This window comes from Apodemus sylvaticus, chromosome 20, assembly GCF_947179515.1.
Source record: "Apodemus sylvaticus chromosome 20, mApoSyl1.1, whole genome shotgun sequence".
Taxonomy (NCBI): domain Eukaryota; kingdom Metazoa; phylum Chordata; class Mammalia; order Rodentia; family Muridae; genus Apodemus; species Apodemus sylvaticus.
The window spans coordinates 46,594,049-46,607,272 of record NC_067491.1 but is presented as its reverse complement, the minus strand read 5'-3'; the positions used below and the strand labels follow the sequence as shown (position 1 = coordinate 46,607,272).

At 46.7% G+C, this 13,224-nt stretch overlaps 1 protein-coding gene across 1 annotated transcript in view; it reads right to left on the bottom strand.

Moving 5' to 3' along the window:
- The window catches only part of Utp20 (UTP20 small subunit processome component), an 81,853-nt gene that overhangs the window by 15,095 nt on the left and 53,534 nt on the right, over positions 1-13,224 (bottom strand). Inside the window, exons 38-48 of the mRNA XM_052166047.1 lie at positions 12,758-12,895; positions 10,619-10,758; positions 10,271-10,353; positions 8,567-8,856; positions 7,417-7,556; positions 7,032-7,188; positions 4,980-5,078; positions 4,246-4,413; positions 2,353-2,519; positions 1,316-1,457; positions 462-578 (exon numbers count right to left, since the gene is read on the bottom strand). Of these exons, the coding sequence (XP_052022007.1) occupies positions 462-578; positions 1,316-1,457; positions 2,353-2,519; positions 4,246-4,413; positions 4,980-5,078; positions 7,032-7,188; positions 7,417-7,556; positions 8,567-8,856; positions 10,271-10,353; positions 10,619-10,758; positions 12,758-12,895 (1,641 nt within the window). The remainder of the gene's footprint in view (positions 1-461; positions 579-1,315; positions 1,458-2,352; positions 2,520-4,245; positions 4,414-4,979; positions 5,079-7,031; positions 7,189-7,416; positions 7,557-8,566; positions 8,857-10,270; positions 10,354-10,618; positions 10,759-12,757; positions 12,896-13,224) is intronic.

The window sequence follows — 13,224 nt, the reverse complement described above, 5'->3', positions numbered from 1 at the left end:
CTTCTGGATTCCTTGGGCATCCAGATACACATACGCATAAGGAAAAATGAAGTAAATCTTCAAAACAAGCTGCCCCAGGAACTAGCAGAGTGAGAGATGACGTCATTAAGATAATGGCGATGGTGACCACAATGAAGATGAAGGCCAGAGGCCTGGGGATATCACTGGAGGAGTTTTGAGAATCAAAGTAGGTAGCATGGTAGTGAAAGGACTTTCAGTGTGCAGGGCTATCCACACCAATGGGAGTTTGCGTGTGGTGCTGTTTTATGCGCATGTTGGGATCCCACCTCAGGTCCTTGTGATTACACATTATGAACTTTGTTGCCAAGCCTTCTTCCCACACGCCCCTCTAGTTATTCTCAATGAAGTGGACAGAGAAGGAAACGCTCCTACGGCAAGTTTCAGTATCCACAGTGCAGCCCTTGTGAGGAGTAAAAGCTCCGACACGGACCAGCACTCACCTTCACATCCTGGGCACCCAGGCAGCTTATGAGGACCGACACGAAAGGGTCCAACATCTCCAGCACGTGCTCACTAGAAGACTTGATCTTAGACGTCTTTAGACTCAGGTGCAGCAGCTATAAGGTTTGAAGAAGATATTTTACGTTATTTCTCCATAATACTAGCTGGATGAGGTAAAGGAGCTGACTTGCAGAGATGAATATGATATTTCAAGATGCTTCTATTCAAAATAAAACAAGAAAATGAAGAGATCTAAGATCTCGTGGGAACTCGGCCTGCAGCCAAGATGCTGCTCACCGAACGACCACCCGGCATCCACTGGGAACTGGAACTGGCTCCATGCATTGGGCACAGCAATGACCAGAACAGACCTGGTGCACTCAGAGAGGAACACTCAGAGAGTGAGTTTAGAACTGAAGGAAGCCAGGTTCACTGCAGTGTATGCTAGGATGGTACAGTAGGAGCCTGCAGCCCAAACGGACCAGGAAAAGATGTAAGCCCCAGGAACTAAGAATGATCAGATTTTAAAAAATCTCACCGCCTTAAAAAATACAGTGAAATTCTGATACATATTAGGTCAGAAGTGTAACTCTGAGACAACCGTACCAGCAAAGGAGAGGCCAAGAACGGTGTTGCATACTTGTAATCCCAGCTCAGGACAGAGGCAGGTGAACACTGCCAATTCTGAGGCCAGCCTGGTTTACATAGAGATCCAGGCTGGCCAGAGGGGCATTATATTGGAAGTATTAGTAGAGGCAAATAGTAATTTATGGTACAGCATTTGCACAGCAGATGAACGGCACCCAAGACTCTGCAGGTTAAACAGGAGACAGGTTGTACGGAATCTTCTTACCCGAAGCCCAGACTCAATAAATATGTGCATGTTGGTTTTCTTGCTCACGACAGCTTTGGGCCCACCTCGAACTGGAGTTTCAGGGAGCAGAAGGCAGCTCTGGGGCGGCAGCCGAGCATCGGGCACAGGGGCTGCCGGCTTTCTGTCAATCAATCACAATGGAAAAAATGAAAGAGCACGGTCATCAGCCTCAGAGAAGTTGCCGTGGCCTCCTGGAGAGCCGAGCAGCACTGACAGGGCCCAGCTCCCCAGCTCTGTCTCCTCCCTCCCTGCAGATGATGGGCTGCTGACAGAGTTACAGCAATTCCCAGGCTAAGGGGTGGGTCTGAGTGAAGACAGAGAGCAAGAGGATACTGCCATCTGTAAATAAACACCAAGGGGGCGATTTCAGAACACAGAGCAAAATCCGAAGAACAGGCATGAGGTATTTTCAGTTCGCTTAAGTTCTATGTCTGTTTTTATCAGAACAACGAGGATGTATTTTAAATCCATCCTTCCATTCAGTAAATATTACAACTGTCAGCAGAGAATGGAGGGAGATAACTGGCTGCGATCATTCATAGACACCTCATTCAGAGAAAAGCAATCTACATTTTTTATTTCCTAAGAAAGGGTCTCACTGTATAACTTAGCTGTCCTGGAACTCACTATGTAGTCCAGGCTGGATTTGAACTCAGATCCCGTCTCTGCTCCCTGAGTGCTGCGAGTAAAGGTGTGCACCACTACACAGGACAAAAACAAAAACAAAAAAACAAAACAAAAAAACCCCAATCTTATGTAAAAGTGGAACTTGGTAAGAACTTGAAAAGTTTTCAGCCCAAATAGCACCAAGTTAAGAAGAATTTTGCTATCTAAACTAGGCTGGATGCAAATTTACAATCCTCCTGCCTGTTTCCTGGGATTACATACATCCATTGATGTCCTTAACTTAACTTTGGGTTTGCATTGTATCAGATTATGAAATTAGCACACTTAAGAGATGATAGTGAAGGGCTCACCAGCCAGGTGGCTTAGCTTAAAGTCTTTCCCAAACTTACTTTTCCTTTTCTGTTAGCAGTGGCAGGTTCTCACTGACCAGACCGTAACTGAGCAGGAGGAGCGCATCTGCTGTCATGCCGGGATTCACAATTAAGCCTGCTATAATTCGGCGTAAGGTTTCGTGAACTTTCCGGGCAAGTTTTAAGCTCATGGTATTTTGTAGGATCTAAATGGGCAAAGAGAGAATAGCATGCTGAAGGAGAGCCTTGCTTTCATTTGCTTTCTAGTATGTTCTTTTCCTAATTAAAAAAAAAAAAGCATAGTACTACATCTTCAAGTAGCTATGACATATAAAGTCAAAGTTACTGTGAACTTGTGAACTCACATTTCCAAAAGAAAACAGTGGACAGGGCTGACTCATTAAACCCCAGGGACTGTGGGAAGCTGTAATGTGACAGGCCTGGAAACAAAGTATCTCAGGCTACCTTGAGCCCCATAAATGGCAACTTACTATGCACCGTGTTTGACCTAACATCCTTGTGGCTATTTAGTAAATCCTCTGGGAATATACAAACAGACTTCCAGCTTCCCCCAAGCCAAAGGCTAAGACTGTCCTCAGATAACATCGTGGGACTACGACACAGACGCTCCACTCTACTGGAACAGATCTACCCAATGTGCCCACAAGGCATTTTTTTAAAAAAGATTTATTTATTTATTTAATATATGTAAGTACACTGTAGCTATCTTCAGACACTCCAGAAGAGGAAACCAGATCTCATTACAGATGGTTGTGAGCCACCATGTAGTTGCTGGGATTTGAACTCAGGACCTTTGAAAGAATAGTCGGTGCTCTTAGCCGCTGAGCCATCTCTCCAGCCCCGGCATTTTTAAAATGCTGTGATTTCTGATTTTGTTTCTTCTGCTACCATAAAAACGTCATTACTTTGTGACCATATATGAATTTGTGTTGTCCTCATTCACATTTGCCTTCATAATAATAAAGTGTATAAAATCATGTATTTTCTTTGAGGTAAGAGCACCTCAACTTCAGAGACAATCTCTGTGAATGGCGTCCAGGCTTCCATTCCTGTGACTTCCTTTCCTGTTGGTGAGGCTCAGGGCAAGCGCAGCAGGTGCCATCTGCCAAGCACCCTGATGGAGGTGATGGGCAGGAGCCCCTTCAGCCCCCAGCAATTAAAACGCACAATTGCTATTTCAAAGCAAGCATGGAGATGAAGGGCTTCAGAACAAACTCAAATGAACTTAGAAGAACTTGGGACCACCATCAACCTCAGCAAGATCCTCGGCACACCACTGCATGAGACCCTTTCCCACCTCAGATACACCCAACATTCTTAGGGCAGCCTCAGATCAAGCTATGAGCACTCTAGGAACAGGCTGACCTACCACCAAGACACCTGGAAGTCAGAGCAACTTGCTACACTAGATAGCACTTTTGGCTCTAGTTGTAGGATATGGAGCTGTATAACATGAACTGCTAACATTATTAAATGGGCAGGGCAAACAGTGAGACCGTAAGTAAACTGGGGCCCTGTTCTCTGTGAGACAAAGAAACAGCGGAAAGCCGGCTTTGGAGCAGAATGGTCTAGAACCAGATCCCTCGTTGTAATGAGGTTTCTTTCTAGTCCCCTCCAGCCCCAAGCCTCAGTCTCCTACCTGTAACAGTGTTTAGAAGCTTTCATTTATTTCTACTTTATGTGTATGAGTGCTTTGCCTCAAGAGGCAGGTACTTGATACCAGAAGGCATCAGATACGGTGGCTCTGCAGTTACCGGTGGCAAGGCTGCTCCCCGCTCGCACTCGGTACTTGTCAGTTCCGTTAGCAGAAAAGGCATCTCAGTCTCGCTCACGGCCAGTGCCCACCCTGCAGGGCTCTCAGGGACTCAGTACTGTAAATCTGGCTGCTCCAGCTCTCACTCAGGTCCTTACCTCTTTTAATGGAAGAATAAGTTTTGTAACTTGCTCTTTTCCGACAAACTTGCCGAGGATCTCATAAGAATCGTAACTCTTGCTCCTGCGAGCCTCCATGACTTTGGACAGAATCTGCTTTACTTCCTTTTCTTCAGCAAGGGCACCAAATAATTCATGGTTAAAAATCTATGAAAGAAAGGGCAGATGGCAGAGATGAGCACTGAGCAAGGTGTGCTGAGGCACGCAGCCTGTGACGGCAAATAAAGCAAGCTAGACTGGACCGAAACCACTAGGGCAGCTTCGGTTAGATTTCACACCCGCACGCCGCACTTTAAAAACCAGTGCAGAACACCAAAGACAACAGGCGCAGCTAAGGCTAAGACCCACACGATCTCCTATCTGCAACTTAACTACTGAAATGAACATAAACTTGGAATCTCTTCACTTCAAAACCTGGACATGCAATGGCAGCTCTCTTTCAAAACAGAAAGGTTAAGCAGTAGGGACAGCAGAACGCCCACTGCAGTGGAGCTATCTATACCTTTCCCAACTGCTGCTCCTCTAAATCATAAAGACAGTATGGCTGGGAATTAAATCCAGGGAGTGTCTTCTACATCTAAGCATCCACCACCACTGAGTGAAACCTTACACTCTAAATTTTCATTTCTATAGTCTATTTTTTAATATTTGTGAACTTCTAAAATGACCATGGCTCACCCAGGGAAAGCGGAATTGCATTCTGTGAATCTTACCTCAGTCATGATGGGAAGACAACAATCTAAGTCCCCAACTTGCAGCTTGCTGGCGAGGCCTTGCAGCAGTGTGTACACAGTGAAAGTGAGGACATGCACCTAGGAGGACACACACAGTCAGGATGCATGCCAGTGGCTCAGAGTCCCACAGCTCAGGGTGCCGCACGGGCCTGGGAGGTGCTGACCTGACACTGCTCAGAGCAGCTTCCAGACAAGTTCTCACAGGTCACCATTTAAGGACCTTTGACAGAAGGTCAGCTTTGTACAAAATACCGAGTGTCCAAAAATCCAATGGCTTACGAGCTACTGTGATTTATGAAGGCACACAAGTATGCAGACACACAAGTAAAATCTGATGAGAAACCAATCAATCGCTTGCCTGTTAAAGCAGCCAGGACAAACCGGGTGACTCGGAAAGGGATCAAACTGAGTAGCTCACCGCAGAGGGTAGAATTCCATATTCAGCAGTTTTTTTCAGGATTAAAGGAATGAAGGTGGGATAAAGGCCCCCCGGGGCAGTGAGAACCCATGCCTCCAGCCCCGACACTGGGAGCCCTCAGGTCCTGGGGAGCCCTCAGATCCCTGGAGCCCTCAGATCCCGGGGAGCAGTAGCAGACACGCCCAGTGCTCCCGGAACTTTGCAGAGCAGGACTCCTTCCCTGACGTCACTTTCTCCATATGTATCCGACCACTAAATACAGTTACCACATTACCCTAGGACGCACCCAATCCTCAAAGGCAGATGTGAAGACCACAGAGCAGGGGAGAGGAATGGACCTACACAGTGGCAAGTTTCCACGTTTCACTTCACGGGCTAAAATCCTGACCTACATACACCGTTAGCATAAGGATATATATTCTGATCTCTAGAGCCTGCTAGCAGAAAACCGCCACACAGAGAAAGGCTACTGGAATTAGTTAGAACAGGGTCCTTATACACCAGTGAGTTAAGACATGCAAGGAATGTCAACTACAGAGTGAACTCTTGGACGAGCACTTGAACAACCCATAAAGGTTCCCAAACTTGGCCCGAGGACCCTAGTAAATGCAGGCTCCACAGGCTCTAACATCGCATGCTGCTGTCTAGGCCTACACTTAGGGCTGTACCAAGGTTAGACCACCATGTAACTGCTCAATGTTTCACACTGCCTGGGGGGGGGGAGCTTACTACTTAAACTGTATGCCAGGTTTAAAATCTTCAACACATAAATACATATTCATTCATATCTTTCATATTCACTCAGTTACCTTCAAGTAAACATGACAATAACTTTTCATTAAGATCTAGAGACTGAGCTGGAGAGATGGCTCAGCGGTTAAGAGCACTGACTGCTCTTTCAGAGGTCCCGAGTTCAACTCCCAGCAACCACATGGTGGCTCACAACCATCTGTAATGGGATCCCATGCCCTGTTCTGGTGTGTTTGAAGATAGCTTCAGTGTACTCACATACATAACATAAATAAATTTTTAGCCAGGCAGTGGTGGCGCACACCTTTAATCCCAACACTTGTGAGGCAGAGGCAGGAGGATTTTTTGAGTTCAAGGCCAGCCTGGTCTACAGAGTGAGCCAGGACAGCCAGGGCTACACAGAGAAACCCTGTCTGGAAAAACCAAAAAAACAAAAAACAAAAAACAAAAACAAAAAACCAAAAACCAAAACCCCAAAAAACCCGAAAAAAACAAAAAAACCCAACCAACCAAACAAACAAAAAAAAAACCAATGTTACACAAGATGACAAAAGCCCATGTGACTCCAAGCCAAGGAGAAGCCATGGCTAAGACCTTTTGACCTGATGGACACAGACTAGGAGCCTTTGGTGGTTGTGTGAGACGTGGTCTCGCTGGAACCCCGACTGCCTTTGATTTCCTTATACTCTTTTTCAAGCCCCCAATGCTGGGATTAGAGGCTGTGCGAGTCCCCACATTTGGCTCTGACTGGAAACTTGCCTGCTGTTGTCTGCTTGCTCTAACAGCTTTCCTGAAGACAGACCCAAAGTACATGACTTGGAATGTTCAATCTGAATGTATGTGAAGTCCAGCACTGTGCTTACCTGATAACCACGGACCAGGGTTGTCTGTAATTCTTTCAGGATGTACTGCAGAAAGTGCACGCCCAGATCTTCGATTATTTTGGAGAGAGTGCTGCGTGCAATGTCTCTGATTTCCTGTGCTCTGTTCTTCAGGAGGACACACACTTTCAGCAAAATACTAGAAAATTCAAAGTTGAAAAATAACTAAGCATGTCACAGAAACAAACAAAAATATGCCCATCTTTTTGTCTCTTAATTATTCATAACCTGAATTCCTAGTCAGGATTTGGAGTTATAGCTAATCATGACAGTACTTCTCTTCCTGACAAAACAGACTTACAAGCCAGAAGGAAAAGAAGCAAACTTTCAGGTTTCTCTGAACTCCTCTCACTTGTCACACTCGTACCTGGGCAGGTTGGCCTCCATAACTTCCTGTGGGAGGGACCGCATCAGCTTGACCATGGCAAAGGCCAGGGGCACACGGACCACCTCCTCGTCATTCACGACCTTTGACTTGACCAGCTTGTGCTCTTCTTCTCTTTTGGTCTACAAGAAAAGTTTAGGGGAAATTCAAAGAATATGGACCACGAAGACGTGCCAACGCTGTCTCCTCTGACTGCTGTCCAGACCTAGGGGCTGGCTACACACAACTTTCTAGACCCCTAACTTCATATCTGAAAGACAAGTTTTCTATTTTGAGCCCACTGCTAGTTTATTTTCTTGTGTGGTGTGTGTACACAACTGGGGGCCAGAGTTGAAGCCAGATGTCCTGCTGCAAACCTCAGCCATCTTCTGTGCCTGCCATGCCCACCCTCCTCACAGCACAGGTGGTGTAGACATGAGGCGCAGCCACTTCCAGGTCTATACATGGTGCTGGGGGATTAAACTCAGGGCTCCATGCTGTGCAGCACGGGCTCTGTTAAAGCTGTTAACTCTGCTGCTGCAACGCAAGACAGCGGCTGTGCATTCTACTATGTATTACGTATTAGACTGCAGATGTATATAACACCTAATACACATTAGATATTAATGTACATATTAGAACCCCCCCCACACACACACAAAGCAGTAACATAGTTACAACGCATGGGGTTCCTTTGTTGGCCTATGTTTTATACCAAGAAGGAAAGGCTATGGAAAATAGACAGAAAGGTATATGAGAACATGCTGTTAAATGTTATCCCTGTCAAGCAGGAGAAGATGCAGCTCTCTGTTGGAACACCGTGTCTGCTTAGGCTGATATTTAAATAGTACAGAAATAGCCAGAAAGCAGAAAGGGCACACCGATTCTGTGTCAGTGGCTGTCCTTGGAAAACTCATCTTTTCATTTGCAGATAGAAAAAGCAGTGCAATGGCTGTAGCAGGAGACATGTCAGGTTACTGGGAGAAGAAACTATGAAATGCTGAGATGAAGGGAAACACAAGCTTCCATCAATCAGAAACCCTGAGGAGGAGCCTCGCCCCTCCCTCAGGCCCCCCATGTGTCGGGCTCATCAGGATGTAAGAGTGTGCGCGCGCACACAACCACCCACCCACCCGCCGGCCCCAATCCTCACCGCAGACGCGAGGCACTTATGCAGTCTGGGGAGGATGTCCCCAGTGATGGCTCCCTGGATGGTTTGAATGGTTCTCTCCAGCTCCTCCTTGTTCCGAGGAAGGAAAGAGACTGACTTGGGGATGCGCTCTTGCTCCGGAGCTGCTGTCCCCTCAGAAGCAGCTGCCTTGGGGCCTTCCAGTGGCTCCTTGCTGTCTGGCAGTCTCTCAGGGCCTTGTTCCTTCTCCTCCTCATCCATGTCCTCCACTTCCATGGCTTCATGCTCCAGTATCTCAGCCATCTCAACTGTGTCTGTAACAAAAGTCACCTTGAATTAAAGAAATGTCACAGCTGGGCGTGGGGGTTTGTACCTGTAATCTTATCTTAACCTGAACAGAACACTCAAGAGTCCCAGAAAGAAAGATGAAAAAGTCAGGGGCTAGCTTGCACTACACAGCCAGATCCTGACTCAGAATGATGAAGAGGGGAAGAAGGAGGAAGAGGAGGTGACGATGAAGAGAGATGAAGAGAACGTCGTGCAGCCGCCTTGTCTATCGCCTGGGCACGGCAGAGGAAGCAGCGGGAGTAAAGGCCTGTGGGCGACCTTCTCAGGGTTGAGAGTCTAGTGACTGAGACGAGGAACGGGCAGTTACAAAAGTATGTGGCCTGGCCAGGCAGGGTCACCTGAGAACACAGCTCATAAACTAAAGCGAGGCAGCTCAGTCCTGTGAGGCAAGGCCAGCCTTGACCCTGTCCACAACCATCTTAGTGAGTCACCTCACCTCCATGGGGCTCTGGATGCTTCCCAGTGACAGGGAAAGAGGCACCACCTTGCGAAACCATTTTGAGAATTAAATGAAGTAAATTCTGTAACTGCCTAAAACTTGTTTGTCATTGCACCAACTATGAAGAAGAGAATGGGGGCTATGAAGGCTGTTCTTTGCCATTTACAGCTGTGAGACTCTGTTATCTGACATCGCTGAAGCCCAGGCTCTTCTATCCAGAAAAACCCAGGGAACTCACAGGGTTCCTGAAAGGTTCCCCTCCTCAAACTCCTCTCCCGGAGTCCATTTCCCATTTCACTGTGGCTGAGCATTTTAACATACGGGACTAAGAACCAGAAAACAAAACCCTTGGCTCGGCATCATGACGGACTGTAGTCAAAGATGCCCTTCACCCTCAGCCTGGCCTGTGGAGCTCCCCGTACTGGGTGGGTCCAGTGTTTACTCAGGCTACTGGGGGACAGGAGAACTGGTAGGTCAGGGTCTGGGCTGTGCCTTTGTGTGATGGGCATTCTGCGGTGTCACTCTGTCACACTCTGGCATGACAGCGCAGCACAGGCTGCTGAGAAGGACGCACGTGGGACAAGAGCTGTTCCTTGAGGGCCTGATGGTGGTCGTGGATGACTAATCCTGAGGCAGAGAAATAGTACTCTGTCTGGGCCCAGAATCTCACTGGTGCTCACAGACTGCCTGCCACATATTAGGGAGACAGACCTCAAGGGGACAATCAGCAGCTCTGATGTTTGCGTTATATGCTTACTGTGTTTTCTGTATAGGTAAACAAGTTGTTAAAGGAATATGATATTTGCTTCAGTTTCTTCCTGACTCGGTAACTGGACCTTACTACAAAATGAAGAAAAAGCAGTATATTTTGCCATCTTTAATTATCATAAATTATCAAGGAATAAAATGAGAACCTAGTTTAAGAAAGTTTCAAAACGTACTTTGTTCACTTTTAAGATTTCCCATTTGTTCTTCAAGAGTTTTGTAGTCAAAATGGAATGCTTCCAACACGATCACCAGCAAACTGTGAAGAAAGTGCAGAAGTGGCGTCTGATTAGCTCTGTCATCTATGGTGGGGAGGGGGCTCAGGGACAGCAACAGTGCCACATGACTGCCACATGACCAAAACAAGCATCATCAATTACAATCACATTCACATAGTCAGTGTGAGTGGAAATCCCAGAAAGACTCATACATTACAACGACATTCAGTCAGTGGAGGTCCCAGAAAGACCCATTCAGGAAGCAGAATTTAGGTTACATTTTAAAGACAAAGAAATTGACTCTACCTGACAGCCAGTTTCTGGTTGATTTGTCCTGACTGCAAGACATGGATGAAATGTTTCAAGTAATAGACATATGCTGGCCAGGACAGGTGTCTGCAAATGGCTCCGATAACCTCAGTGGCAGCAGTGATAATGTTTTCATGCTGTGAAATAGACCAAGAGCTTCAGTGGATGAGTGAGTGCTAAGAAAACCCAAGGGTTGTTTGGTATACTCCGCAGGACAAGAGGCCATCGGCTACTGCAGAAGGAATTTTAACACCTCCAGCTCTTTCACAAGTGATTTACCAACCACTGTTAACAACACACTGTATGCTTGTCAGGTAAGCTGCCCTTCCTTCTTTTCCCATGCTAACCCCAGGAAAGGATGGTATCAACTGAAAGAATATTACTATTAATGCACTCTGAACCCTTTGCTGCCCAGATCTTCCAGACGAGTTCAAGACTATTGGCAGGGAGTGAAAAAAAAAAAAGGTTGTGACCAATGTAAAAAACCACACTGCTACACCGCTACACTCTTGACGGCTTCAAACCTTAAACTAGGAAAGCGGACAAAAATGTGATTCCTGTGGCTAGACTCTGGATGTCAATTACAGCAGGACTAGGACAGTGTTCCCCAAGAGGAAGGAGAGGGAGTATTGTCAGGACCTGAACTTACTGTACACACAACTGTGGGGTTCCAGTGCAGGAGAAGAACCCCAAAGAGCCTAATGGTGTCTGAGTCACAGAGACAGAGGCTGGGCCCAGCAGCTGCAGTGTACAGGGTGGAGTGAGGGGAGAAGAGAGCTCGCTGCCTGAGGAAAGGCTCTCGGGTTTAAACAGAGCACTCACCAGCATAGCTGAGTAAGGGAAACCAGTCACCAGAGCCCGGCCCAGGATGGGGATACTTATACCCATCATCAGAGCAGAAAAGACACCAAGGCATAGACATGCGAACAGACACAGCAGGATGGAGAACATAGCACAGCAATCGTAAGCACGGGAGCAAATGCTCAAGACCTTTCCTTATCTGACATTTATTTATTTTTTTAAGAAGACAACTATTTATAAAGCAGTAAGAATATTTATTGTGCATTTAAAAATAATATAGAGGGGAAAAGCAAATGGTAAAAATACTTCTGTAACCAATAAGACAGCAGAGGAAAAAAAAAATCACAAATGTCAGGACAAACTAACAGAAGGAATAAGAAGGAAAAAGGAAATAAGGAGTTTGTAGATATCAACCCAACCTTATTAATAAACATGCCAGGTGCAAACTGTCTAGAACCCGTTCCCAGGAACGGACTGTCAGACTGGACATACAGCAGGGCCCTGGGAAACGCAACCTGTGAGTCACAAGTGGGTTCAAAGATAAAGGTTAAAAGATGCTACAGCAACACTGAAGAAACCTAGCTGGATTCTTTTTTTTTTTTTTTCCCCTGGGACCTGGTTTCTCTGTGTAGCCCTGGCTGTCCTGGAACTCACTCTGTAGACCAGGCTGGCCTCGAACTCAGAAATTTGCCTGCTTCTGAAAATGTGTAGCCCAGGCTGGCCTCGTGATCCTCCTGCCTCTGCCTCCTTCAGCAAATCCTACTGGTGTGCGCCACCACAACCGGCCCCAGCTGGAGTCTACTGCACGTCATTCGTCCTTCAAGGCCTCAAGTCAATGCCACAATTGGTTGTTTACTGGCTTTTAAAGCTAGAATTTAAAGACCTTTTAAGGATGAGTTTGGTGGTACAGGACCATAGTCTTGCAACTAGGGAGGGAAGAGGGCTTTAAATTCAAGGCCAGACTGGGTAACACAATAACACAATGACACCCCCCCCCACACACACCTCAAGAATAAGGAGAGAAGGAAGAAGAATGTCCCCTTCCTGGGTGCCTCACACCTACAGTCCCAGCACTTGGGAGTCTGAGACCAGCCTGCACTCCCACAGTGAGTTTTAGGGTAGCACTGAATAGTGTGAGACCCATCTCCAAACAAACCAAAAAGCCAGAAACCAAGGAACCAAACAAATGCAAACACGCCTGCCACGAAGCGCACAAGCTGGGGAGTTTCGGTTCAATCAAGGTTAGCCTGGGGACACAGTGAGACCCTTCCTCATAAAGCCAGAAGCCATTTAAACTGGTTACTACTGCTCATGCTTCTTAAACTAGTGGCTTACCTTGAGCATTTTCTCATCAAGAATTGGAGCCATGGCATAAGGCATGATGTAATTCTGAAGAGATTTAGAAGACAGCACAACCTGGCCTTCTAGGAGCTGCTTAGCCAGTTTCTTCAAGGCTCTTGCTCGCCTGTGGATCTAGAAAATTAGGTAATATATGCAGTGGTTACCACACAGTCTCAAAGTCACCCCTGCCTCTGCCGCAAGCACTTTTTCCATGAGAAGTTGAAAGGCAGGGAACCAGGAGAGCATGGCCGTGTGCTACGAGAGCAGATCCCGGGTCTTGCCTCCCTTTCACACATATAATCCATAGCGCTTAGGCCTGAATTCCCTTGGGGGGGGGGGGGAAGAACCAAAGGAAGTTGACACTATTATGATTTGAATTTGGCGATGCCACCAGGATACGAGACCCCCAGGAGACAATCACCTTATACGCAAATTTGCCTGCTGGTCATGCAGACAGGGGA